General features: G+C 70.8%; 1 protein-coding gene across 1 annotated transcript; it reads left to right on the plus strand.

Moving 5' to 3' along the window:
- Positions 1 to 180: 180 nt before the first annotated feature.
- Positions 181 to 26947, plus strand: CDHR4 (cadherin related family member 4). Its single transcript, XM_075939588.1, is given in 22 exon segments — positions 181 to 737; positions 3018 to 3038; positions 4204 to 4328; positions 4330 to 4401; positions 4818 to 4982; positions 5282 to 5371; positions 6305 to 6400; positions 7589 to 7692; positions 8516 to 8652; positions 9851 to 10031; positions 12604 to 12757; positions 13097 to 13193; positions 18571 to 18789; positions 19063 to 19184; positions 19515 to 19598; positions 21266 to 21416; positions 23418 to 23629; positions 23990 to 24129; positions 24258 to 24299; positions 24846 to 24933; positions 25363 to 25396; positions 26098 to 26947. Coding segments are annotated over 22 exon segments (2445 nt in total). The 5' UTR covers positions 181 to 682; the 3' UTR covers positions 26154 to 26947.
- The last annotated feature ends 711 nt before the right edge of the window (positions 26948 to 27658 follow it).

Raw genomic sequence — 27658 nt, forward strand, 5'->3', positions numbered from 1 at the left:
CGCAGACCCAGGGCTGGGCGGGGGGGAGGGGCCGGGGGGGCGCAGACCCAGGGCTGGGCGGGGGGAGGGGCCGGGGGGGCGCAGACCCAGGGCTGGGCGGGGGGAGGTGCTTGGGGGGCGCAGACCCAGGGCTGGGCGGGGGGAGGGGCCGGGGGGGCGCAGACCCAGGGCTGGGCGGGGGGAGGGGCCGGGGGGGCGCAGACCCAGGGCTGGGCGGGGGGAGGGGCCGGGGGGGCGCAGACCCAGGGCTGGGCGGGGGGAGGGGCCGGGGGCACACACCCCAGTCTGAGGGCCGGTGCAGGGATCTCTCTGTGTCCCTGGCAGTGCCCTTATCCCACAGCAGCCGCCTGGTGTCACGGGGTGGGGGAGCCCCGGCCCTGCCCCCCGCAGCCAGACGGGGCTCCCGGGGCAGGCAGGAGAGGAGGTCGGGGCGCAGCGCGGGGTGCGTGTGAGCGCAGGAGCCGAGCGCAGGAGACCTTGCTCCTCTGGGGGGAGGGGCCCGGCCCTTCCCCCTTCCTGCCCTAGGCCCCTTCTCCCACCCTCCCCCCGGGCCGGCCCTCAGGTGTGGGGCCGAATCCGCCCCCCCGCAGCCCGCGCAGCAGGTGCCGCCCGCCACGCCTGGCAACCGCCTGCAGCGTCCCAAACAAGGGAGCCAGAGCCGAGCCCGGCCCGCGGGGGAGCCATGGGGCCACCGAGGGGCTGGCCTCTCCCGCTGCTCCTGGCCCTCCTTGCCGCAGGTAGGCAGTTCGGTGCCTGCGGACGGGACACCCGCCTGGGAGCACTGGCAGTCCCCTGCCACCCGGGGGGAGGGACAGCGCTGCCCGGCCCCCCCAAAACCCCCCAGCCCAGAGACAGCGCTGCCTGGCCCCCCCAAAACCCCCCAGCCCAGGGACAGTGCTGCCCGGCCCCCCTCGGTACCCCCCTGCCCTGGGACAGCGCTGCCCGGCCCCCCCCAAAACCCCCCAGCCCAGGGACAGCGCTGCCCGGCCCCCCGGTACCCCCCAGCCCAGGGACAGTGCTGCCCAGCCCCCCCAGTACCCCCTGCCCTGGGACAGCGCTGCCCGGCCCCCCCGGTACCCCCTGCCCTGGGACAGCGCTGCCCAGCCCCCCCGATACCCCCTGCCCAGGGACAGCGCTGCCCAGCCCCCCGGTACCCCCTGCCCTGGGACAGCGCTGCCCAGCCCCCCCGGTACCCCCTGCCCTGGGACAGCGCTGCCCAGCCCCCCCGATACCCCCTGCCCAGGGACAGCGCTGCCCGGCCCCCCCGATACCCCCTGCCCAGGGACAGCGCTGCCCGGCCCCCCCCGGTACCCCCCTGCCCAGGGACAGCGCTGCCCAGCCCCCCCCGGTACCCCCTGCCCAGGGACAGCGCTGCCCGGCCCCCCCCGGTACCCCCCCTGCCCAGGGACAGCGCTGCCCGGCCCCCCCCGATACCCCCTGCCCAGGGACAGCGCTGCCCGGCCCCCCCGGTACCCCCCCTGCCCTGGGACAGCGCTGCCCGGCCCCCCCAGTACCCCCCTGCCCAGGGACAGCGCTGCCCGGCCCCCCCCGGTACCCCCCTGCCCAGGGACAGCGCTGCCCAGCCCCCCCGATACCCCCTGCCCTGGGACAGCGCTGCCCAGCCCCCCCGATACCCCCTGCCCAGGGACAGCGCTGCCCGGCCCCCCCGGTACCCCCCTGCCCTGGGACAGCGCTGCCCAGCCCCCCCCGGTACCCCCCTGCCCAGGGGACAGCTCTGCCCAGCCCCCCCGGTACCTCCAGCCCAGGGACAGCGCTGCCCGGCCCCCCCGGTACCCCCCCTGCCCAGGGACAGCGCTGCCCGGCCCCCCGGTACCCCCTGCCCAGGGACAGCGCTGCCCGGCCCCCCCCGGTACCCCCCTGCCCTGGGACAGCGCTGCCCGGCCCCCCCGGTACCCCCCTGCCCAGGGACAGCGCTGCCCGGCCCCCCCCGGTACCCCCTGCCCAGGGACAGCGCTGCCCGGCCCCCCGGTACCCCCTGCCCAGGGACAGCGCTGCCCGGCCCCCCCCGGTACCCCCTGCCCAGGGACAGCGCTGCCCGGCCCCCCCGGTACCCCCTGCCCAGGGACAGCGCTGCCCAGCCACCCCAATACCCCCCTGCCCAGGGACAGCGCTGCCCAGCCCCCCGGTACCCCCCTGCCCAGGGTCAGCGCTGCCCAGCCCCCCCGGTACCCCCCTGCCCAGGGACAGCGCTGCCCAGCCCCCCCGGTACCCCCCTGCCCTGGGACAGCGCTGCCCAGCCCCCCCGGTACCCCCCTGCCCTGGGACAGCGCTGCCCAGCCCCCCCGGTACCCCCCTGCCCAGGGTCAGCGCTGCCCAGCCCCCCCGGTAACCCCTGCCCTGGGACAGCGCTGCCCGGCCCCCCCCGGTACCCCCTGCCCAGGGTCAGCGCTGCCCAGCCCCCCCGGTACCCCCTGCCCAGGGACAGCGCTGCCCGGCCCCCCCGGTACCCCCTGCCCAGGGACAGCGCTGCCCAGCCCCCCCGGTACCCCCTGCCCAAGGACAGCGCTGCCCGGCCCCCCCGCTACCCCCCTGCCCTGGGACAGCGCTGCCCAGCCCCCCCGGTACCTCCTGCCCTGGGACAGCACTGCCCAGCCCCCCCGGTACCCCCTGCCCAGGGACAGCGCTGCCCAGCCCCCCCGGTACCCCCTGCCCAGGGACAGCACTGCCCAGCCCCCCCCCCCGTACCTCCAGCCCACGGACAGCGCTGCCCAGCCCCCCCCCCCCCGGTACTCCTGGCCCAGGGACAGCGCTGCCCGGCCCCCTGGTACCCTCTACCCAGGGATAGCGCTGCCCGGCCCCCCGGTATCCCCCACCCCCAAACCAGGGACAGTGTTGCCCAGCCCCCCGGCATCCCCTCCCCCACCCCAGGGTGCCAGTGCCGCCCGAGCCACATGGCACCAACCAGGTCCCTGCAGGTCCGTGACACCGGGGAGGGTGCCGGGCTGGGAGCAGAGCGCGTGCGCTATCCCAGGTAACAGTGTCTCCTTCGCTTCCAGCAGCCTTCGTCAGCACCACAGGTGAGACCTGAGAACCAGCACCTGCCCCCAGCCACTAGGGTTGCCAGGTGTCTGGTTTTCGCCCGGACAGGCCGGGAATTGCGTTGTCTGGCTGGTAAAAAGCAGACAATACCGGCCCTGACAAGTATCCTCTCGGCCTCGTGGATGTGCGTGTGCAAGCATGTGTGAGGGCGTGCGCGTGTGTGTGCCTGCCTCTGTGTGTGTGCATGCATCTGCATGCCTGTGTGTGCGTGTGTGCATGAGCCTGCATGTGTGCGTGTGTGCATGCGTGCCTGTGTGTGCGTGTGTGCATGAGCCTGCGTGTGTGTGTGTGTGCATGCGTGCCTGTGTGTGCGTGTGTGCATGAGCCTGCGTGTGTGTGTGTGTGCATGCGTGCCTGTGTGTGCGTGTGTGCATGAGCCTGCATGTGTGTGTGTGTGCATGCGTGCCTGTGTGTGCGTGTGTGCATGAGCCTGCATGTGTGTGTGTGTGCATGCGTGCCTGTGTGTGCGTGTGTGCATGAGCCTGCATGTGTGCGTGTGTGCATGCGTGCCTGTGTGTGTGCACACATGCCTGCCACTGGGTTTGGGGTGTCCCTCACGAGGAAGGCAGGATAAGGGATGCCCTGAAGGGCAGTGGAGGGGGTTGTGGAGTGGCCTAGGGGTTCGGCATTGGCCTGGGACTGCAGGGTCATGGGCTCAAGCCTCACAGTTCCTGCTGTGCGCTTGTGTGTGTCTGTTTGTGCACCTGGGGCGTGTGTGTGCATGCCCATGCACTAGGGGGCAGCATTCCCTGCAAAGTGTGCCCTGGGCACCTACATAGGACAAATACAAATGCCGCCCAGCGAGTATCAGAGCCCCAGAACTAGGCTTCCTATTGGAGGTGCACATGCCTCAGGGCAGCCAACATTTATTCTGCACATGGATGGAAAAATGTGCACACTGGGAACATTGCAGGGGTGGAGGGGTGTGTTCATGTGTGTACCCACGTGCCCAAGGGGGGGGGTGTGCCTGTGAGCATGTGTTCTGTGTGGGTGGGTGTGTGCCCATGAGCCCGGGGTAGTGCGTGCATGTGTGTGCAAATGTGCTTGTGTGTGCCCCCCCCCATGAGCCCCACAGACCGCCCAGGCTCACTGCACACCCCGCGGCCCGTGCCCTGGAGGGCTCACTCTGCATGTCGGTGCCAGGGCTGCCTGGCCTGCCCACCACCGTGAGCCTGATGGAGAGCGTGGAGCCTGGCACGGCCATCGCGGAGATCGACGTGACCTGCCAGAACGAGAGCGGTGCCCCCACCCTGGCCCTGCAGAGCACCCCCCCCAACCTCCTTCTTCAACCAGCCGGCCATCGCCCCTGGCGCCAGCCCCGACGCCCCCTACAGTGCGCAGGTGTGCACCCGCTGCCCGGCCCGTCTGCAATGGGACCAAGGGGCCAGTGCAGCCCCAGGGGCCGGGCACCTGGCCCCAGCCAGCTCCGGCAGCCTCCCATTCCGAGCTAGTCCGCGCCCTGGCCAGCCGAGCAGGCTTGAGACGCAGCCTGGCAGCAGAGCTGCTGGGCATCACCTGCACGGCCTCCCCCGGGGTCCCCCATGCCACGGCCCCACAGCTCTGCTCACGGCCTGTTTCCAGCATGGCACCCGGCTCATCCCCTGGCAGAGAGAGACCTAGGGGACCAGGAGGGGGGGAGGGCCCCGTTAGCCGCGGGGTCAGGGTCGGGGGCAGGGCCGTGTTAGATGCGGGGTCGGGGGCAGGCCGGCCGTGGCTGTGCCGGTGCCAGGTGAGCCGACAGCTGCGGTTTCCGCTAGGTCACGCTGAGCCCCGGCGCTGCTCTGGACGCCCGGCGGGTCAATCAGTACGTGCTGGCCCTGACGGCCACCTGCCCAGGGGAGGCGCCTGCCACTGGCCAGCTCGTTGTTCAGGTCGGCACGGCCGCCGGGCCCCCCCGCTGCATGGCCAAGTTCGCTAGCCAAGGTAGGGCCCGGCACCGCTTGCTTCGCCCACCGCCGCGCTCTCCCCTCCCCCACCCCCAGGCTCTCCCCTCCCCCAGCCCCCAGGCTCTCCCCTGGTCCCTACTCTCTCCCCGGCCCCTGTCTCCAGCCCTTGCACTCTGTGCCCAGGGCTGCCAGGGACGTTGGGGACCCAGGCGGGGCAGCGCTGCCAGGCCAGGGGCACTCCTGGCTCTTTCTGCTCTTAGGCCATGGGCCTCCGCCCGAGGGGAGAACACCGGGGGGGGGGGGGCGCTGAGCCCTGGCTCTGTGCTTTCCCGCAGGGGGGGGAGCTGGTGCACGTCCCGGAGGATGTGGCGCCTCTGACACCCCTCTACACTGTGGCCCTGCGGCGCCCGGCCAGCAGGCTGCAGGTGAGTGCGGACCCAGGGCCTGGTGCTGCCAGAGGGCCCTTCATAGCTTGTGGGGTGCTGGGAGGGGAAAGGCCGGCAGAGCATGAGGGGGCAGGGGTCTGACAGGGCCCAGAGGCAGGAGAGGGGTTGTGGGGTGGGTGCTACAGGGCCCAGTGGCGGGGGAGGGGCTGTGGGGTGGCTGCTTTGGGGCCCAGCGGTGGGGGAGGGGCTGTGGGGTGGGTGCTACAGGGCCCAGTGGCGGGGGCAGGACTGGGGGGGCTCTGACAGTGCCCACTGTGGGGAGGGGTTAGGGGTGGGTGCTACGGGGCCCAGTGGCGGGGGAGGGGGGGCTGTGGGGTGGGTTCTACAGGGCACAGTAGTGGGGGAGGAGCTGTGGGGTGGATGCTACAGGGCCCAGTGCAGGGGAGAGGCTGGGGGGGCTCTGACAGTGCCCAGTGTGGGGAGGGGTTAGGGGTGGGTGCTACGGGGCCCAGCGGCGGGGGAGGAGCTGTAGGGTGGGTGCTACAGGGCCCAGTGGCAGGGGAGGGGCTGTAGGGTGGGTGCTACAGGGCCCAGCGGCGGGGGAGGGGCTGGGGGGGCTCTGACAGTGCCCAGTGTGGGGAGGGGTTAGGGGTGGGTGCTACGGGGCCCAGCGGCGGGGGAGGAGCTGTGGGGTGGGTGCTACAGGGCCCAGCGGCGGGGGAGGGGCTGGGGGGCTCTGACAGTGCCAGTGGGGGGAGGGGTTAGGGGTGGGTGCTACGGGGCCCAGCGGCGGGGGAGGAGCTGTGGGGTGGGTGCTACAGGGCCCAGCGGCGGGGGAGGGGCTGGGGGGGCTCTGACAGTGCCCAGTGGGGGGAGGGGTTGGGGTGGGTGCAACGGGGGCCCCTGGCTGGAGGGGGCCTGCTCTGGATCAGGGGACCTGACTCCCCGTCTTAGCCCCTCTCTCCGTGGCAGTTCACCATTGAAGACAACGACTCTCCCCTCAGCATCACGAGCGCTGGGCAGGTGCTGGCCCCCCCGTCGGGCTTCGCCCCGGCCCACGCTGGCCAGGTGGGTGCGAGACGCTGGGCAGGCTCCAGGCCTGATTCCCAGGGGCCCCGGGGCCCTCTCGGTGGGGGGGTTGAGGCTCAGGGCTGTGACCAAGGGGGACAGGTGGGGGGCACTTACCTCAAGCTGCTCCCAGGAGCCGAGGCAAGTCCCCCCTCCAGCTCCTACAGGAAGGTGTCACCTGCTTTTGGGGAACAGCTTCCCAAGAACCCCCATCACCCGCGCCCTCCCAGACCCCAGCCCCTCCCAGACCCCATCCCCCCGCGCCCCATCCGCCCCAGCCCCTCCCAGACCCCATCCCCCCGCACCCCATCCGCCCCAGCCCCTCCCAGACCCCATCCCCCCGCGCCCCATCCGCCCCAGCCCCTCCCAGACCCCATCCCCCGCACCCCATCCGCCCCAGCCCCTCCCAGACCCCATCCCCCCGCGCCCCATCCGCCCAGCCCCTCCAGACCCCATCCCCCCGCGCCCCATCCGCCCCAGCCCCTCCAGACCCCATCCTCCACTTTGCTTGGAGTTGGGAATCCAGTCAGCTGGACTCTGGGCTTGGAAGGAGGCCCTGAGTCCTAAGGACACAGCGATCAACCAATCCCGGTGAATTCGAAGCAAAAGAAAACTTCCATCCTCAAAGCCAAGCTACTGTTGCAAGCACAGGACACTGGCTAGGGGCAAATAGCCACAATTTGATACGTGGACTCAGGGAAGGTCCCTGGGCTGGAATCCATAGTTACGAAGGGGAAAAGCAGTGGCCAGCTCAGCCGTGGTTTGCAAAGCCCCGAACAAGGAGAACACTAAGCCCTGCGGACTCTCACCTTCTCCCCACTTACCCTTCTCTCCTCCGTCCCTGGAGAAACTGCTGATCTCAAAGAAGGGACAGTGAGAGAAACCCCCCTGGGCCAGTTTGAAATTCCTACTTGCATTGTTATTGGCTGACTGCCCGAACCGCCCCCCCAGCTCTCCTACTGATCACAGCAGCTCCTCATCCTACTCCCCTGTCTCTGCTCCCTCCCGGCCCCCTGAATCTCTGGGTCTGCCCTTCACTTGAGCCCCTCCAACCGCCCAGCTCCCTCTCTGCCCTGGCCCAGGGCCGGCAGTGCCCATCCATCACGGTGAGCAGATGGGCAGATGAGGCAGGCCAGGGTCCCGTGAACCTCCCCTGCCCCCATCCTCACCCAGCACCTGTCTCTCCAGGCCTTCAGGTTGCAGATCCTGGTGACCGACAGGAACGGGAGAAATTGCAGCGGAGCCGTCACGGTGAAGGTGCTGCCCATCCGCCATCCCCGCGTCAACTTCACGTAAGGGCACAGGGAGCTTGGCAACAGGGCTCCCTCTGTTTCCCGCGCCTGTGTGGAATGAATTTTGTTATGTGCACCGCTCTGAGGGATCTGGACACATGACCTCTCTAGGGGTGGGGCCAAGGGATTCCAAGTGTGGGAGGGGTTCCGATCTGGGGCAGAGTCCCATCGTGGCAAGTCCATACTGGGGGTGAAGCATCTCTCGCCGTGGGGGCCTGAGCCCTAGCAGGCCGGCCAGCTGCATGCCCACACTGCCCAGCTGGAGCAGAGGTGGGGAGCAGGGTGACTCCCAGGGCCTAGGGCACGGCGGGAGGGTGTGGAGTTGCCATTTCCTGGACAGCTCCCTATTGGGGGTCCATGGGGACAAGATGCTTCTGGCAGGGTGAGTGAAGGGGCCTGGCAGTAGATGAGGATGTGGGGCACAGGGCGGGTGGGGGCCTGGCGGGAGCTGGGCTGACCCTGCTGTGGGGCGCAGAGCATGGCGGGGGCTGGGCTGACCCTGCCGTGGGGTGCAGGGCGGGCGGGGGCTGGGCTGACCATGCCGTGGGCGCAGGGCGGGCGGGGGCTGGGCTGACCCTGCCGTGGGGCGCAGGGCGGGCGGGGGCTGGGCTGACCATGCCGTGGGCGCAGGGCGGGCGGGGGCTGGGCTGACCCTGCCGTGGGGCGCAGGGCGGGCGGGGGCTGGGCTGACCCTGCCGTGGGGCGCAGGGCGGGCGGGGGCTGGGCTGACCCTGCCGTGGGGCGCAGGGCGGGCAGGGGCTGGGCTGACCCTGCTGTGGGCGCAGGGCGGGCGGGGGCTGGGCTGACCATGCCGTGGGCGCAGGGCAGCGTGGCGCAGCGTGGCCGTTCCGGAGAAGGGAGGTGCCATGAGGCTCATCGCGCAAGTGCAGGCCCAGGGGAGCAACGTGCGCTACGAGATCGCGGCCCCGGCCACCCACGGGCTCTTCACCATCCACCCAGGTGAGCCAGGCAGGGCTGGGGCCCACTGGAGTGCAGGTTCCCATGGGCTGCCTGGCCCCACTCCTCTGGGCCTGGAGCGGGATGGAAGGGCGGGACCGGCCCCTCCCGGCTGGGCCCAGCACAGGGCAGCCAGCAGCTCCAGCTCCTAGGCCGCAGGCCCGTGGGGCTCTGCGTGTGCCCCACCCGAGCAAGGGTGCTGGGGGTGCTGGTGGGTTCCCTCATCCCCCTTCTAGCCGGACCTGCTGGCCACGTCCGGGCACAGCTCAGTGCCGCGGGCAGGGGCTGCCCAGGTAAACCCGAGCGCCAGCCCTCTCCCCCCAGAGCCCCCAGCCCCAGAGCCACCTCCTGCACCTCAATCCCCGCGTCCCCGGCCCCACCCTGTGTCCCAGCCCTGAGCCCCCAGCCCCACCCCAGAGCCTGCATCCCCGCCCCCACCCTGTGTCCCAGCCCTGAGCCCCCAGCCCCACCCCAGGATCTGCATCCCCGCCCCCACCCTGTGTCCCAGCCCTGAGCCCCCAGCCCCACCCCAGGATCTGCATCCCCGCCCCCACCCTGTGTCCCAGCCCTGAGCCCCCAGCCCCACCCCAGAGCCTGCATCCCCGCCCCCACCCTGTGTCCCAGCCCTGAGCCCCCAGCCCCACCCCAGGATCTGCATCCCCGCCCCCACCCTGTGTCCCAGCCCTGAGCCCCCAGCCCCACCCCAGAGCCTGCATCCCCGCCCCCACCCTGTGTCCCAGCCCTGAGCCCCCAGCCCCACCCCAGAGCCTGCATCCCCGCCCCCACCCTGTGTCCCAGCCCTGAGCCCCCAGTCCCACCCCAGGGTCTGCATCCCCACCCCCACCCTCTGCCCCAGCCCTAAGCCCCCCAGCCCCACCCCAGAGCCTGCATCCCCGCCCCCACCCTCTGCCCCAGCCCTGAGCCCCCCAGCCCCACCCCAGAGCCTGCATCCCTGCCCCCACCATGCTGGTGCGGCACACACCCTGCTCCGGCACGCTGCTCCTCATTGGTGCACGTAACAAGATTCGTTTTACCTTGGGTTGGTAACATTAGATAGAGGGACGCTGCCAGCACCCACGCCCTGACCCGACCGTGCCTGGAACCCCCCAGCGCCGCCTTTGCGCCTGCCCCCCCCAGCATGGCTCCTCTGGGGGCCCTGTCTGTGCTTGGGGAGCTGCAGGTGCCTCCCTGTCCTTGGCAGTGACTGGCGAGCTCCGCAGCACCCAGGAGCTGGACCTGCAGCGCTTCCCCGAAGCCGCGCACACCCAGCTGCTGGTGCGAGCCTACGACAAGCTGCAGCCCAGCAACAGCGACTCCATGGGCCTCAACATCACCGTGCTGCCTGCCAACACGGCACCCCGCTGCGCCCCCGCCATCTTCCTGCAAGTCTCCCTGGGAGCAAGAACTCCTGGGTCTGGGGGCCCGTGGGCTCTAGCGCTGGGGGGCCGGGAGCCAGGACTCCACCGGGCCGTGGGCTCTAGCGCTGGGGGGCTGGGAGCCAGGACTCCACCGGGCCGTGGGCTCTAGCGCTGGGGGGCCGGGAGCCAGGACTCCACCGGGCCGTGGGCTCTAGCGATGGGGGGCCGGGAGCCAGGACTCCACCGGGCTGTGGGCTCTAGCGATGGGGGGCCGGGAGCCAGGACTCCACCGGGCCGTGGGCTCTAGCGATGGGGGGCCGGGAGCCAGGACTCCACAGGGCCGTGGGCTCTAGCGATGGGGGGCCGGGAGCCAGGACTCCACCGGGCCGTGGGCTCTAGCGATGGGGGGCCGGGAGCCAGGACTCCACCGGGCCGTGGGCTCTAGCGATGGGGGGCCGGGAGCCAGGACTCCACCGGGCCGTGGGCTCTAGCGATGGGGGGCCGGGAGCCAGGACTCCACCGGGCCGTGGGCTCTAGCGCTGGGGGGCCGGGAGCCAGGACTCCACCGGGCCGTGGGCTCTAGCGCTGGGGGGCCGGGAGCCAGGACTCCACCGGGCCGTGGGCTCTAGCGATGGGGGGCCGGGAGCCAGGACTCCACCGGGCCGTGGGCTCTAGCGATGGGGGGCTGGGAGCCAGGACGCCACAGGGCCGTGGGCTCTAGCGATGGGGGGATGGGAGCCAAGACGCCACAGGGCCGTGGGCTCTAGCGATGGGGGGATGGGAGCCAAGACTCCACCGGGCCGTGGGCTCTAGCGATGGGGGGCCGGGAGCCAGGACGCCACCGGGCCGTGGGCTCTAGCGATGGGGGGCCGGGAGCCAGGACGCCACCGGGCCGTGGGCTCTAGCGCTGGGGGGCCGGGAGCCAGGACTCCACCGGGCCGTGGGCTCTAGCGATGGGGGGCTGGGAGCCAGGACTCCACCGGGCCGTGGGCTCTAGCGCTGGGGGGCCGGGAGCCAGGACTCCACCGGGCCGTGGGCTCTAGCGCTGGGGGGCCGGGAGCCAGGACTCCACAGGGCCGTGGGCTCTAGCGATGGGGGGCCGGGAGCCAGGACTCCACCGGGCCGTGGGCTCTAGCGATGGGGGGCCGGGAGCCAGGACGCCACCGGGCCGTGGGCTCTAGCGCTGGGGGGCCGGGAGCCAGGACTCCACAGGGCCGTGGGCTCTAGCGATGAGGGGCCGGGAGCCAGGACTCCGCAGGGCCGTGGGCTCTAGCGATGGGGGGCCGGGAGCCAGGACTCCACCGGGCCGTGGGCTCTAGCGATGGGGGGCCGGGAGCCAGGACGCCACCGGGCCGTGGGCTCTAGCGCTGGGGGGCCGGGAGCCAGGACTCCACCGGGCCGTGGGCTCTAGCGATGGGGGGCTGGGAGCCAGGACTCCACCGGGCCGTGGGCTCTAGCGCTGGGGGGCCGGGAGCCAGGACTCCACAGGGCCGTGGGCTCTAGCGATGGGGGGCCGGGAGCCAGGACTCCACCGGGCCGTGGGCTCTAGCGCTGGGGGGCCGGGAGCCAGGACTCCACAGGGCCGTGGGCTCTAGCGATGAGGAGCCGGGAGCCAGGACGCCACCGGGCCGTGGGCTCTAGCGCTGGGGGGCCGGGAGCCAGGACTCCACAGGGCCGTGGGCTCTAGCGATGGGGGGCCGGGAGCCAGGACTCCGCAGGGCCGTGGGCTCTAGCGCTGGGGGGCCGGGAGCCAGGACTCCACCGGGCCGTGGGCTCTAGCGATGAGGGGCCGGGAGCCAGGACTCCGCAGGGCCGTGGGCTCTAGCGCTGGGGGGCCGGGAGCCAGGACTCCACCGGGCCGTGGGCTCTAGCGATGGGGGGCCGGGAGCCAGGACTCCACCGGGCCGTGGGCTCTAGCGATGAGGAGCCGGGAGCCAGGACGCCACAGGGCCGTGGGCTCTAGCGATGGGGGGCCGGGAGCCAGGACTCCACAGGGCCGTGGGCTCTAGCGATGAGGGGCCGGGAGCCAGGACTCCACCGGGCCGTGGGCTCTAGCGATGGGGGGCCGGGAGCCAGGACTCCACCGGGCCGTGGGCTCTAGCGCTGGGGGGCCGGGAGCCAGGACTCCACCGGGCCGTGGGCTCTAGCGCTGGGGGGCCGGGAGCCAGGACTCCACAGGGCCGTGGGCTCTAGCGATGAGGGGCCGGGAGCCAGGACTCCGCAGGGCCGTGGGCTCTAGCGATGGGGGGCCGGGAGCCAGGACTCCACCGGGCCGTGGGCTCTAGCGCTGGGGGGCCGGGAGCCAGGACTCCACCGGGCCGTGGGCTCTAGCGATGGGGGGCTGGGAGCCAGGACTCCTGGGTTTCGGCTGTGCCAGACCTGCCTGTTGAGGCAGCCAGGGCCCTGTAGCTGGCCATGGGACCGGCACTGCAGGGGCCGGGCTGTGGGCTGGCAGCCTCTGCCGATGGGCTCAGAGTGTGGGCTGCAGCATGGCAGGGCTGCGGGGGCCATGCCTGGCACAAGGGAGGTGAGACGCGCCCCCTGGCCTGCAGCCTGTTGGCGCTTGGCCCCCAGTAACCGCTGCCCCCCGCTGCAGGGCGCAGGTACCGGAGGACACCCCGGTGGGCTGGCCCCTCGTGACGCTGACGTGCTCCAGCCCTGACGCCAGCAACAGCAGCTCCCTGCACTTCCAGGTGGAGGGTGGCCAGCGCTCGCTGACCAGCTTCCGCATGCAGGGCCCCCAGCTGCAGGTGAGCCCAGCTGAGCCAGCGCCTCCTGCAGCCAGAGGCACCGTGGGGCCCTGCGGGCTGGCCTGGCCTACGGGCTCAGGTTGCCCCACCTGTGACCTGCGGGCATCGGGCTGCGAGAGCCTGGGCTCGGCCCCAGCCCGGGGAGGGGGTGGGGACCAGTGGTTAGAGTAGGGGCACAGCATGGCCCTTGCTCCCTGGCGCTGCCTGTGCGTGGTCCCTGTGGCTAGCCCTGCTGCCCTGGCTTGTGGCATGGGGGGGCACAGGGCTGTGGGCAGCGCTGGCGCCGGGTGACGCCACGTGCAGCCCCTGCCCCGAGCTGTCCGGGTTTGAATTGTGTAGGTCAACGAGACCCTGGATTACGACTCGGCCGCTAGTGCCAGCTTCCAGTATGCGGCCACCATCCTGGTAACGGACAGCGGGCAGCCCCCCCTGACCAGTGAGTGCCACGGAGTGTGGGGGAGTCCCCGGGCCTGCACCCCTCCGCAGCCAGGCGGGACTCTCGGGCGGCAGGTAGAAGAGAAGGGTTATTGGCTCCCAGGGACATGACGTAGCTCAGGCTTCTTGTTACAGGAACCAGAAACAGCCAGCACAGCCCAGCTTGGGAAAGGGGGGCAGAGCCCCAGCTCAGTCCTTGCCCGCCCCCCCGGCCAGCTAGGCTCCCTTCTCCCCCAGCTCGGTGTCCCTGCCCGCCCCCCAGGCCAGCTAGGCTCCCTTCTCCCCCAGCTCGGTGTCCCTGCCCGCCCCCCCGGCCAGCTAGGCTCCCTTCTCCCCCAGCTCAGTCCTTGCCCGCCCCCCAGGCCAGCTAGGCTCCCTTCTCCCCCAGCTCAGTGTCCCTGCCCGCCCCCCAGGCCAGCTAGGCTCCCTTCTCCCCCAGCTCAGTCCTTGCCCGCCCCCCAGGCCAGCTAGGCTCCCTTCTCCCCCAGCTCAGTCCTTGCCCGCCCCCCAGGCCAGCTAGGCTCCCTTCTCCCCCAGCTCAGTGTCCTTGCCCACCCCCCAGGCCAGCTAGGCTCCCTTCTCCCCCAGCTCAGTGTCCCTGCCCGCCCCCCAGGCCAGCTAGGCTCCCTTCTCCCCCAGCTCAGTGTCCCTGCCCGCCCCCCAGGCCAGCTAGGCTCCCTTCTCCCCCAGCTCAGTGTCCCTGCCCGCCCCCCAGGCCAGCTAGGCTCCCTTCTCCCCCAGCTCAGTGTCCTTGCCCACCCCCCAGGCCAGCTAGGCTCCCTTCTCCCCCAGCTCAGTGTCCCTGCCCGCCCCCCAGGCCAGCTAGGCTCCCTTCTCCCCCAGCTCAGTCCTTGCCCGCCCCCCAGGCCAGCTAGGCTCCCTTCTCCCCCAGCTCGGTGTCCCTGCCCGCCCCCCGGCCAGCTAGGCTCCCTTCTCCCCCAGCTCGGTGTCCCTGCCCGCCCCCCAGGCCAGCTAGGCTCCCTTCTCCCCCAGCTCGGTGTCCCTGCCCGCCCCCCAGGCCAGCTAGGCTCCCTTCTCCCCCAGCTCAGTCCTTGCCCGCCCCCCAGGCCAGCTAGGCTCCCTTCTCCCCCAGCTCAGTGTCCCTGCCCGCCCCCCAGGCCAGCTAGGCTCCCTTCTCCCCCAGCTCAGTCCTTGCCCGCCCCCCAGGCCAGCTAGGCTCCCTTCTCCCCCAGCTCAGTGTCCTTGCCCACCCCCCAGGCCAGCTAGGCTCCCTTCTCCCCCAGCTCAGTGTCCCTGCCCGCCCCCCAGGCCAGCTAGGCTCCCTTCTCCCCCAGCTCAGTCCTTGCCCGCCCCCCAGGCCAGCTAGGCTCCCTTCTCCCCCAGCTCAGTGTCCTTGCCCACCCCCCAGGCCAGCTAGGCTCCCTTCTCCCCCAGCTCAGTGTCCCTGCCCGCCCCCCAGGCCAGCTAGGCTCCCTTCTCCCCCAGCTCAGTCCTTGCCCGCCCCCCAGGCCAGCTAGGCTCCCTTCTCCCCCAGCTCGGTGTCCCTGCCCGCCCCCCGGCCAGCTAGGCTCCCTTCTCCCCCAGCTCGGTGTCCCTGCCCGCCCCCCAGGCCAGCTAGGCTCCCTTCTCCCCCAGCTCGGTGTCCCTGCCCGCCCCCCAGGCCAGCTAGGCTCCCTTCTCCCCCAGCTCGGTGTCCCTGCCCGCCCCCCAGGCCAGCTAGGCTCCCTTCTCCCCCAGCTCAGTGTCCCTGCCCACCCCCCAGGCCAGCTAGGCTCCCTTCTCCCCCAGCTCAGTGTCCCTGCCCGCCCCCCAGGCCAGCTAGGCTCCCTTCTCCGCCAGCTCTGTGTCCCTGCCCACCCCCCCAGCCAGCTAGGCTCCCTTCTCCCCCAGCTCGGTGTCCCTGCCCACCCCCCAGGCCACCTAGGCTCCCTTCTCCCCCAGCTCAGTGTCCCTGCCCACCCCCCCAGGCCAGCTAGGCTCCCTTCTCCCCCAGCTCGGTGTCCCTGCCCGCCCCCCCGGCCAGCTAGGCTCCCTTCTCCCCCAGTTCGGTGTCCCTGCCCGCCCCCCCGGCCAGCTAGGCTCCCTTCTCCCCCAGCTCAGTCCTTGCCCGCCCCCCAGGCCAGCTAGGCTCCCTTCTCCCCCAGCTCAGTGTCCCTGCCCGCCCCCCAGGCCAGCTAGGCTCCCTTCTCCCCCAGCTCAGTGTCCCTGCCCACCCCCCCAGGCCAGCTAGGCTCCCTTCTCCCCCAGCTCAGTGTCCCTGCCCACCCCCCAGGCCAGCTAGGCTCCCTTCTCCCCCAGCTCAGTGTCCCTGCCCACCCCCCAGGCCAGCTAGGCTCCCTTCTCCCCCAGCTCAGTGTCCCTGCCCACCCCCCCAGGCCAGCTAGGCTCCCTTCTCCCCCAGCTCAGTGTCCCTGCCCACCCCCCCAGGCCAGCTAGGCTCCCTTCTCCGCCAGCTCAGTGTCCCTGCCCACCCCCCCAGCCAGCTAGGCTCCCTTCTCCGCCAGCTCAGTGTCTCTGCCCACCCCCCCAGCCAGCTAGGCTCCCTTCTCCGCCAGCTCAGTGTCCCTGCCCACCCCCCCAGGCCAGCTAGGCTCCCTTCTCCCCCAGCTCAGTGTCCTTGCCCACCCCCCAGGCCAGCTAGGCTCCCTTCTCCCCCAGCTCAGTGTCCCTGCCCACCCCCCAGGCCTGCTAGGCTCCCTTCTCCCCCAGCTCAGTGTCCTTGCCCACCCCCCAGGCCTGCTAGGCTCCCTTCTCCCCCAGCCCAGTGTCCCTGCCCACCCCCCAGGCCTGCTAGGCTCCCTTCTCCCCCAGCTCAGTGTCCTTGCCCACCCCCCAGGCCAGCTAGGCTCCCTTCTCCCCCAGCTCAGTGTCCCTGCCCGCCCCCCAGGCCAGCTAGGCTCCCTTCTCCCCCAGCTCTGTGTCCCTGCCCACCCCCCAGGCCAGCTAGGCTCCCGTCTCCCCCAGCTCGGTGTCCCTGCCCGCCCCCCAGGCCAGCTAGGCTCCCGTCTCCCCCAGCTCGGTGTCCCTGCCCACCCCCCAGGCCAGCTAGGCTCCCTTCTCCCCCAGCTCGGTGTCCCTGCCCGCCCCCCAGGCCAGCTAGGCTCCCTTCTCCCCCAGCTCGGTGTCCCTGCCCGCCCCCCAGGCCAGCTAGGCTCCCGTCTCCCCCAGCTCGGTGTCCCTGCCCGCCCCCCAGGCCAGCTAGGCTCCCTTCTCCCCCAGCTCGGTGTCCCTGCCCGCCCCCCAGGCCAGCTAGGCTCCCTTCTCCCCCAGCCCAGTGTCCCTGCCCGCCCCCCAGGCCAGCTAGGCTCCCGTCTCCCCCAGCTCGGTGTCCCTGCCCGCCCCCCAGGCCAGCTAGGCTCCCGTCTCCCCCAGCTCGGTGTCCCTGCCCGCCCCCCAGGCCAGCTAGGCTCCCTTCTCCCCCAGCTCGGTGTCCCTGCCCACCCCCCCAGGCCAGCTAGGCTCCCTTCTCCGCCAGCTCAGTGTCCCTGCCCACCCCCCAGGCCAGCTAGGCTCCCTTCTCCCCCAGCTCAGTGTCCCTGCCCGCCCCCCCAGGCCAGCTAGGCTCCCTTCTCCCCCAGCTCAGTGTCCCTGCCCACCCCCCAGGCCAGCTAGGCTCCCTTCTCCCCCAGCTCGGTTTCCCTGCCCGCCCCCCCGGCCAGCTAGGCTCCCTTCTCCCCCAGCTCAGTGTCCCTGCCCACCCCCCCAGCCAGCTAGGCTCCCGTCTCCCCCAGCTCAGTGTCCCTGCCCACCCCCCCAGCCAGCTAGGCTCCCGTCTCCCCCAGCTCAGTGTCCCTGCCCACCCCCCAGGCCAGCTAGGCTCCCTTCTCCCCCAGCTCAGTGTCCCTGCCCACCCCCCCAGCCAGCTAGGCTCCCGTCTCCCCCAGCTCAGTGTCCCTGCCCACCCCCCAGGCCAGCTAGGCTCCCTTCTCCCCCAGCTCAGTGTCCCTGCCCACCCCCCAGGCCAGCTAGGCTCCCTTCTCCCCCAGCTCAGTGTCCCTGCCCACCCCCCCAGGCCAGCTAGGCTCCCTTCTCCGCCAGCTCTGTGTCCCTGCCCACCCCCCCAGCCAGCTAGGCTCCCTTCTCCCCCAGCTCGGTGTCCCTGCCCACCCCCCAGGCCACCTAGGCTCCCTTCTCCCCCAGCTCGGTTTCCCTGCCCGCCCCCCCGGCCAGCTAGGCTCCCTTCTCCCCCAGCTCGGTGTCCCTGCCCACCCCCCAGGCCAGCTAGGCTCCCTTCTCCCCCAGCTCGGTGTCCCTGCCCGCCCCCCCAGGCCAGCTAGGCTCCCGTCTCCCCCAGCTCTGTGTCCCTGCCCACCCCCCAGGCCAGCTAGGCTCCCTTCTCCCCCAGCTCAGTGTCCCTGCCCACCCCCCAGGCCAGCTAGGCTCCCTTCTCCGCCAGCTCTGTGTCCCTGCCCACCCCCCCAGCCAGCTAGGCTCCCTTCTCCCCCAGCTCGGTGTCCCTGCCCACCCCCCAGGCCACCTAGGCTCCCTTCTTCCCCAGCTCGGTTTCCCTGCCCGCCCCCCCGGCCAGCTAGGCTCCCTTCTCCCCCAGCTCAGTGTCCCTGCCCGCCCCCCAGGCGAGCTAGGCTCCCTTCTCCCCCAGCTCGGTGTCCCTGCCCACCCCCCAGGCCAGCTGGGCTCCCTTCTCCCCCAGCTCAGTGTCCCTGCCCGCCCCCCAGGCGAGCTAGGCTCCCTTCTCCCCCAGCTCGGTGTCCCTGCCCGCCCCCCCAGCCAGCTAGGCTCCCTTCTCCCCCAGCTCAGTGTCCCTGCCCACCCCCCAGGCCAGCTAGGCTCCCTTCTCCCCCAGCTCGGTGTCCCTGCCCGCCCCCCCAGGCCAGCTAGGCTCCCTTCTCCCCCAGCTCTGCAGAAAACTAACTCACACAGCGACTGGTCACCCTGCATCCAGTCGCCCCACCCCGGCCTGGGAAAGTGCCGCCTGCCTGAGTCCTCCACCTCGCTCAGGTGTCAGGCCGGCCTGGGCCACCCCTACCCGCCTCCCCCCAGGAGTTCTGCCCCAGAGACCCCGCCCCCTGGGCATCGCACACACAGTCACTGCGGAGGAGCACACGGCACAACACAGCAACCAGCGACTGCAAAACCAGAGACCACAGGGCTCCGAGAGCGGCCAGAGTGCCCCCGCTCTGCTGGGCCCCCCGCCCCCGGGCCCCTCAGTGCAGGAGCCCAGCGTAACCCTCGGCCAGAGGGAACAGCTGTAGGGGAGGCAGCTCCCAGAATGCAGTGGGGTCATATGGCCCCTCGCCCCCACCCCGCTCACAGAGAGAACCACCCATCCAGCCCCAAGAGAGTGGCTCCAGGGGGTTGTTCCCTCCCATCCACAGGCAGCCCGACCGCGGGGGCTAATCCCCAAAGGGCCCCGGGCAGCCCAGCGCCAGGGGGTGACCCAGGCCTGTGTGGTGCAGCCCGTGTGCCTGTGCTGGTGACGGTGACGCCGAAGAACGAGCACTCCCCCGTGTGCCCGGCCAGTGCCACCTTCAGTGTGCCCGAGGATGCTGCCTTCGGCCAGCCCGTGGGCAGGGTGACTGGCACGGACCTGGACTTCCCCTTCGACAGCATCGAGTACAGCCTTGTGGGGGGGGCCGGCACCAGCCCCCCCGCCTTCTACATCGGCCCCCGCACCGGTGAGCCCCTGTGCCAGGCTGCGTGGGCAGTGCCAGCCTCTGCCAGTCTCTGGGCGGTTCCCCCATCCGCCCCGTTACCCCCATTACTCCATGTACACCCACCACTGCCACCCTCCCCTGCCCTGTGACTCCATCCCTGTCCGATCCCTGCCCCCTTCCTCACCCTGCTCCCGTTATCCCACCCTGACCACACTTCCCCAGCCTCCAGGGAGCCCCTTCCCACCTGAGCTCAGCTCCCCCACATTGCTGCCTCACTGCCCTCGTGTCACGCAGGCGAACTCCACGTGCTGGGACCCCTGGACTACGAGAGCAAGAAGGCCTATGTGCTGGGTGTGCTCCTGCGGGACATCGCCAACGACGCCGACCCGCGGCTCCGGCGCAGCGCGCTCTGCGAGGTCACTGTACGCGTGCAGGTGACGCCTCAGCCCCTCCCGCAGCTCCGGCGCAGCGCGCTCTGCGAGGTCACCGTACGCGTGCAGGTGACGCCTCAGCCCCTCCCGCGGCTCCGGCGCAGCGCGCTCTGCGAGGTCACCGTACGCGTGCAGGTGACGCCTCAGCCCTTCCCGCGGCTCCGGCTCAGCGCGCTCTGCGAGGTCACCGTACGCGTGCAGGTGACGCCTCAGCCCCTCCCGCGGCTCCGGCTCAGCGCGCTCTGCGAGGTCACCGTACGCGTGCAGGTGACGCCTCAGCCCCTCCCGCGGCTCCGGCTCAGCGCGCTCTGCGAGGTCACCGTACGCGTGCAGGTGACGCCTCAGCCCCTCCCGCGGCTCCGGCGCAGCGCGCTCTGCGAGGTCACCGTACGCGTGCAGGTGACGCCTCAGCCCCTCCCGCGGCTCCGGCTCAGCGCGCTCTGCGAGGTCACCGTACGCGTGCAGGTGACGCCTCAGCCCCTCCCGCGGCTCCGGCGCAGCGCGCTGTGCGAGGTCACCGTATGCGTGCAGGTGACGCCTCAGCCCCTCCCGCGGCTCCGGCTCAGCGCGCTCTGCGAGGTCACCGTACGCGTGCAGGTGACGCCTCAGCCCCTCCCGCGGCTCCGGCGCAGCGCGCTGTGCGAGGTCACCGTACGCGTGCAGGTGACGCCTCAGCCCCTCCCGCGGCTCCGGCTCAGCGCGCTCTGCGAGGTCACCGTATGCGTGCAGGTGACGCCTCAGCCCCTCCCGCGGCTCCGGCGCAGCGCGCTGTGCGAGGTCACCGTACGCGTGCAGGTGACGCCTCAGCCCCTCCCGCGGCTCCGGCTCAGCGCGCTCTGCGAGGTCACCGTATGCGTGCAGGTGACGCCTCAGCCCCTCCCGCGGCTCCGGCGCAGCGCGCTGTGCGAGGTCACCGTACGCGTGCAGGTGACGCCTCAGCCCCTCCCGCGGCTCCGGCTCAGCGCGCTCTGCGAGGTCACCGTATGCATGCAGGTGACGCCTCAGCCCCTCCCGCGGCTCCGGCGCAGCGCGCCCTGCAAGGTCACCGTACGCGTGCAGGTGACGCCTCAGCCCTTCCCGCGGCTCCGGCTCAGCGCGCTGTGCGAGGTCACCGTATGCGTGCAGGTGACGCCTCAGCCCCTCCCGCGGCTCCGGCTCAGCGCGCTCTGCGAGGTCACCATACGCGTGCAGGTGACGCCTCAGCCCCTCCCGCGGCTCCGGCGCAGCGCGCTCTGCGAGGTCACCGTACGCGTGCAGGTGACGCCTCAGCCCCTCCCGCGGCTCCGGCGCAGCGCGCTGTGCGAGGTCACCGTACGCGTGCAGGTGACGCCTCAGCCCCTCCCGCGGCTCCGGCGCAGCGCGCTGTGCGAGGTCACCGTACGCGTGCAGGTGACGCCTCAGCCCCTCCCGCGGCTCCGGCGCAGCGCGCTGTGCGAGGTCACCAGCCACGTACAGATCACGCCTCAGCCCTTCCCGCGGCTCCGGCGCAGCGCGCTCTGCGAGGTCACCATACGCGTGCAGGTGACGCCTCAGCCCTTCCCACAATGCCGGTGCCGTGCACTCTCAGCCACATGCACATGATGCCCGGCCAGGGACCAGGGCCAGCCCCCGGACTCTCCTGCAGTGCATGGGCCAGAGGACACATCGAGCTCCTCGGGCCATCCTTCCTCTGGCATTCCCCAAGCCCAGGGGCTTGGCTCCGCCGGGCAGCATGTGCCAGCCTGCAGCTTGTTCTGTGCCCTCGCCGGGGGTAGCTTGGCAGAGGGGCACTGCACCATCCTCAGCTCTTCGGGGGAACCAGTAGAAATGCGGTTGGGGCCCAGGTACCGACAGGGCCCTGCCGTGCCCACTGGCCGTGGGGCTGGCACCCCACGGCTCTGCTGTAGTGCAGGTCGGCTGGCTCCAGTGCGGTAACCCAGGGCTGCACCGTCCTTGGCTGGGCGGCGCTGTCCCCGGAGCCTTGCAGCACCGCAGACCAGACGTGCTGCTGGCTGGAGCCGCCAGGGTCCCCAGACTGGCTGCCAGGCTGGCCACCCTTCTCAGCACAGGCCTTTGTGTGCCCCCAGGATGTCAATGACCAGCCCCCGAGCTGCACACCCCCCTACCAGGAGCTCTTCATCCACTCCACACGGGACCCCAGCCTGCCCCTCACACAGCTGCAGTGCTCAGACGAGGACGAGAGCACCGTGCTGCCCCTGAGCTACATCCTCGTGGGAGGTGAGTGGCTTGCACCTCAGTGCCCCTGGCCAAGCCCTGGAGGGGGCTGGGGGGCTCCGTGCCCCTGGCCATGCTCTGGAGGGAGCTGGGGGGCTCCGTGCCCCTGGCCATGCCCTGGAGGGAGCTGGGGGGCTCCGTGCCCCTGGCCATGCCCTGGAGGGGGCTGGGGGGCTCCGTGCCCCTGGCCATGCCCTGGAGGGAGCTGGGGGGCTCCGTGCCCCTGGCCATGCCCTGGAGGGGGCTGGGGGGCTCTGTGCCCCTGGCCATGCCCTGGAGAGAGCTGGGGGGCTCTGTGCCCCTGGCCATGCCCAGGAGGGGGCTGGGGGGCTCCGTGCCCCTGGCCAAGCCCTGGAGGGGGCTGGGGGGCTCTGTGCCCCTGGCCATGCCCTGGAGAGAGCTGGGGGGCTCTGTGCCCCTGGCCATGCCCAGGAGGGGCCTGGGGGGCTCCGTGCCCCTGGCCAAGCCCTGGAGGGATCTGGGGGGCTCCGTGCCCCTGGCCATGCCCTGGAGAGAGCTGGGGGGCTCTGTGCCCCTGGCCATGCCCAGGAGGGGCCTGGGGGGCTCCGTGCCCCTGGCCAAGCCCTGGAGGGATCTGGGGGGCTCCGTGCCCCTGGCCAAGCCCTGGAGGGATCTGGGGGGCTCTGTGCCCCTGGCCATGCCCAGGAGGGGGCTGGGGGGCTCCGTGCCCCTGGCCAAGCCCTGGAGGGGGCTGGGGGGCTCCATGCCCCTGGCCAAGCCCTGGAGGGGGCTGGGGGGCTCCGTGCCCCTGGCCAAGCCCAGGGCGGGGCTAGGTGTCTTGGTGTCTGTGCCTCTGAACTAGCCCGGGGAGGGAGGGGCTGGGTAGGGTTACTAGGTAGCTTCAGAAAAAATACTGGACTCACCTGATCGGTGGGTTGGGGGGAGTGACCAACTGGGAGGGGAGCGGGGCTGGCCGGGAGGAAGGGGGGGGACGGGAAGCAGGGCTGTCGCGGGGGGGGGTCGGAGCAGCGGGGCTGGCCGGGGGAGATCTGGGCAGGTGTGGGGGGGAGCAGGGCTGACCGGGGCAGATCAGGGGAAGGGGGGAACGGCTGGCGGGAAGCAGGGCTGGTCAGGAGGGGTCGGGGGGAGCGGGGGAGATCAGGGGGAGCAGGGCTAGCCAGGAGGAGTATGGGGGAGGGGAGCTGGCCGGGAGAGATGGGGGGGGCAGGGCTGGTGAGGGGCTGGCCAGGGGAGATCGGGGGGAGCGGGGCTAGCCGGGACAGGGTCGGGGGGAGCGGGGCTGGCCGGGACAGGGTCAGGGGGAGCGGGGCTGGCCGGGACAGGGTCGGGGGGAGTGGGGCTGGCCGGAGGGAGAGCGGGGTGGGGAAAGAATCGGCCGGTGGGGAGCGGGACTGACCTGGGTACATGCAGATCCCAGGGCGCTGTCCGTCCTGCGCACGGTCCCGGTGAAGCACGAGCGAGTCCGGCTCCGGCTCCACAAGGCGCTTGCCCAGCGCTCAGGAGCACAGACAGGGCTTCTCCTCCCCAAGGCGTCACTCCTACGTCAGACGCAACCAGAGGCTCCCAGCGCCGACATGCCCCTTCCCAGCCACTCCTCCGCCCGTGCCAGGTTTCCGTCAGGCGCCCCGCCGGAAAACCAGGAAACACCGGACATTGCACACGTCCAGTATTTTGAGTGGTTTACCGGACAGAGGGCCCAAAAACCGAACTGTCCAGTTGAAAACCGGACACCTGGCAACCCTCGGGCTGGGTGGCGCCGTGCCCCAGGCCTAGCCCGGGGGTGTCTGTGCCCCTGCCCTACCCGTTGTGCCGGAGGAGGCTGGGTATGGGCCTCAGTGGGGCTCACATCTCTCTGCTCCCCTGCAGGGACCTGTCAGGGCCTCGGGGGTGGTGTCCGTGTTGGGCGCAGGGGGCTCTGCAGTGGGGCAGGGAGGGGGCCCACCGCACTTGGCAGGCCAGCGTCCCCTCCCCAAGCTCCCCACGGCAGCGGAACCCGGGCTCATCGAGGCCTCTCCTTGCCAGGCAACACGGATGGGCACTTCCGGCTGGCGGGCAGCACCCTGCTGCACTCGGCCTTCTACCCGCCCGACAGCGCCCCCGAGCCCCGCACGTTCCAGCTGCTGGTGGAGGTGACAGACAGCCTGAGCCTGCCCCGCCACAGCACCACAGCCACGCTGGTCGTGCATGTGATGCCCAGGGCCACCGCCGCACCCAGCGCTGCCACCACGCGCACGGTGAGTGGGGCGGGCGCACGGGGCTCCGGGGCCTTGAGTGGGGCCCAGAGTAGCTCCCCCAGCCTCCTCTGGCCCCCACAACCTGGCTTCCCCGTGGCCTCTCCAGCCCCCGCACCCTCATCCCCTCCGGAGGGCTGCTCCTGCCCGTTAGTCGTGGGCAGGGCCCCAGCCTGGCGAGGTGCCCGCTGGAGGGCCGGGGGATCCTGCGCTGAGGTGTGGTGGGTGGTCTTTTTCCTGGGGATGTTCCAGAGCCAGCCCAGAGTCCATGCTGTGCCAGGCGTTCCCCGAGGAGGGGGCGCGGTGCCCAGTGGGCCCCATGGGAGCGCTGCCAGGCTGCCCAGCAGTGCTCTCTGCTTGCAGACATTGCAACAGGAGCCCCTGGTTGTCACCCGCGCCGAGCAGTTCTGGGCGCCCCCGCCCTGGTTCGTGGTGGTGCTGACGGGCTCGGTGGCGCTGCTGCTGGTGACGCTGGCCTGGCTGGCCTGGACACGCCTCTGCAGGTGAATGCTGGGGGGGCCTGTTGGGGGCCAGCAGCCCACCAAAGCCTTCTGCTCCGGGCCCTTTGGGCAGTGGGGGCCCAGTCCCCTGCCCGCCCCCGTTCACCACGGCCCTCTGCTCCTCCTTGCAGGCCTGCTGCGGGGGAGCCAGCACAGCCGCTCCTACAGGACAGGTGAGAGCCCAATCATGTGCCGTTGGCACCACCTGGCACCAGCCCAGCCTGCGCCCCAGGCAGCTGTGACCCCCGCAGCCAGCCCCTGGCAGGTCCCCACGGCTGGGCTAGCCATGCTCCGTCGGGACTCTGCAGGCAGGCGGCAGCATGTGGGACGGGCCACGCTGGGTTGGTACCGACCATGGGCCCTTTGCTGGGCTGCTGGAGACCAGCAAACCGGTTCCAGCAACGTGGGCATTTGTGCCAGGCTGCCCTTCTAGGGCAGGTCTGGGCCAGCGCCCAGCGAATGGCACCTGCCTCCCATAGGGCATCCCGCTGCTGTCTGGTCCCTCTCAGTGGCCTGCCCTGGCACAGGCCCGAGCCTCCCCTTACTCACCAAGGGCGCTCTGCTCCGTAGCCCGAAGGCACCACCCAGGGCTGCCCGACTGCCAGGCAGAAGAGGGTGCCTAGGCCCTGGGAGGGGCACACACCAGCACAGGTGAGAGGGGCCTGGCTCTTTGGGGTCCAATGGGGCCTGTGCCCTGACTGTCTTCATGCTCCCCTCAGGGCCTTGTCAGACCCACACAAGGCAAAGAACAATGCGGCCTCGCAACAGCCGGGCAAGGAGACGGGCCCTGCCAGCATCCTCAGCCAGGTACAGATGCCCCGTCCGAGCACATGCCCGGCAGGAGCCCAGAGCCCTGCCTCAGCCTGCGCCTGCCTGAGCCTGGCATGGCCCACAGACAGCTCCTGGGCACCGTCCGGTGGCATCAGGACCAGCTGTGCACCTGCCCCTCCCCCATCCAGCACCCCCGCTACCTCCTGCCCCTGCCCCCAGCACCCTCTGCTTGTTCAGCCCCCCACAGTGTCTCCCCCCCCCCCCATAGCCAACATCCCCTGCTCGCTCAGACACCTAGAACCCCTGCCCCTCCCCACAGCCAGCCCCCCGCTGGCTCCCCCCGCCATAAAGTCCCACGGCGCTCCCTACTGGGGGGCACAGGGGTTGCCTTGTCCATGAAGTTCTGGCTTTCCCCTTGTGCTCCGGGCTCTGCAGTGAACAGCATCTCTGCTCTTCTCTCCGCAGCGGGAGCAGTTTGATGGTCGCGCCCAGGACCCCAGTGAGTGCCAGTCCCCTGCCCCCCTCCTACCCACCTCAGCTGGCCCCTCTTCCTCCTACCCACCTTAGCCGGCACCGGCCCCCCTTCCCTCCTCCTACCCACCTCAGCCAGCGCCAGCTCCCTGCCCCCCTCCTACCCACCTCAGCCAGTCCCCTGCCCCCCTCCTACCCACCTCAGCCAGCACCTCCCCCTCCTACCCACCTCAGCCAGCACCTCCCCCTCCTACCCACCTCAGCCAGCACCGGCCCCCCTGCTCCCCTCCTACCCACCTCAGCTGGCCCCTCCCCCTCCTACCCACCTCAACCGGCCCCTCCCCCTTCCTACCCACATCAGCTGGCACCAGCCCCCTGCCCCCCTCCCATTTACCTCAGCCAGCACTGGCCCCCTGCCCCCCTCCCATTTACCTTAGCCAGCACCGGCCCTCTTCCCTGCCCCGCTTTCTTAGTCCTTCCCCAGTCATTGCCAGCTCCCATTTTACAGTGCCTGCACCCTGAGTCGAGCCCCTGGGTGTCCCTCGGGCTAGCCCAAGGGCATGGCTGGAACCAGGCCTTCACAGATGAGGTGTCCCCTATACAGAGCCCTGCCCCCTCCCGGGCTGTGGGGAGCCTGTTGGCGTTGGGGGAGAACTGGAACATGGCTGGGGCTGGCTGCTGCCCCGGCCGGAGCCCCTGGGTAACGTTCGCCCTGCTCTGTGTCTCCAGGTACAGGCCAGGACTATCCATCCAACAGCAGCACCGGAGCGCGGCGCTGGGTCTGAGCGGGGGAAAGCCCCCCCTTAGCTAAAACCCGCCTGTCCTTGTACTGACCATGGGACACAAAGCTGTTTCCAAAGTCTCCTCTTTCCCCTCCATGCCCGCCCATGACTCTCTCTCCCGCCCCTGCCCCTTTGAGAGAACAACCCCTCTTTTCTTCCAGACAGTTTCTCTTTCGTACGTCTGACTGTTTGATTAACTGGTGTTAAGAGAATTCTTCAGCAAAATCGGCACCTTATGAAATCCTTGCTAAGGCCTAAATATCTGGAAACCCCTTTGACGGTTGGTGCCATTTCATGAACGTGCGCATTGTTACGGAGATCACTAAAAACAATGAACATTGTTGTGACCACACTAACCCTCCGTGCCTGGTTGGTGTCAATTAAATGGCTTTTTTCAGTGCCTTAAATATGTGCTAAACCTCATTGCAGGAGGAATACCAGCTAATTCGATGTAGGGCGTTATTTCGGAATCCCATTTCACTGTCGCGTGGAGACACGGGCAGTTACTTCGGGCTAGTCAATTTCTAAAATGGTGACTGGCCGGGAACATGCAAATCAAGCACGGGATATTTAAATCCCGCGCTTCATTTGCAATTTCGGTCGCCCTCGTTAGCCTCCCTACATCAAGCTGGGGGCTAGTGTAGACGTACCCTGACAGACTTCGGGGTAGAGCATGTGGGTGACATTTCTTACTCCCACGTTCAGTGCTTTGCAATAGGTGCCTGCTGGCTGTTCAGCCTTCGCCTCTTGCAGGCCCTGGAAACTGGGCCACTTCCGCCAGTGCAGCAGGGGCTTTGCCAAATCTCATTTGCTTCATTTGGGTCCAGGGATCGGGCTGGCAGGGGGTGAGCAGAGCGTGGGAGGGAAGAGAAGAGGGAGATAGTGGGGAGAGGGTGGGGAAGGAGAGGGGGATGGGCAGGTAGGTAGGAAGGGGGCAGGGGGCCGGCGCTGGCTGAGGTGGTGGGACATAGTGGGGGGTGCTGTAGTGTTTGTGTGGGGGTGTACCTCAGTTTACCCCCCCTGCAGTTTGCCCTGTATGAGGGGGGAGGCCAGGCAGGACTCACTGGGGAAGTGTGTCAGAGTCTCACCTCCTGGGGTCCAGGTGACAAAAGATTCCCCTTGGGTCTGGGAGCAGGATACCAAGGGGCGGAGCGGCCTGGGGGCTCAGGGACCAGTTGCTGGGGGCTTGTGTTTACTCTGGGCTGGGCAAACAGGAAGAGAACAGACTGAGCCGAGGGCTGGCAGATGAGGGGCCTGTGTATTCTGCCCCCCAGGGGTCTGAGGCTGCCTGCCCCTTACGCCGATGTCCACATGGAGCCCGGGCTGGGCTGTATCCTGGAGAAGCAATAACCCCCCTGTTGTACTGGCGGGCGGAGTCACACTGTGCTGCAGACGGGGGTGCAGGGTCGGGGGTCCCCGACGTGCCATCCCAGTGGGGTCAGGGGTGGGATGCACTGCACCCTATAGATGGGGCTTCTAGCAGCATTCAACCGGTGAACGGCGGGAAG

The sequence above is a fragment of the Pelodiscus sinensis genome, chromosome 11 (assembly GCF_049634645.1).
Source record: "Pelodiscus sinensis isolate JC-2024 chromosome 11, ASM4963464v1, whole genome shotgun sequence".
NCBI lineage: Eukaryota > Metazoa > Chordata > Testudines > Trionychidae > Pelodiscus > Pelodiscus sinensis.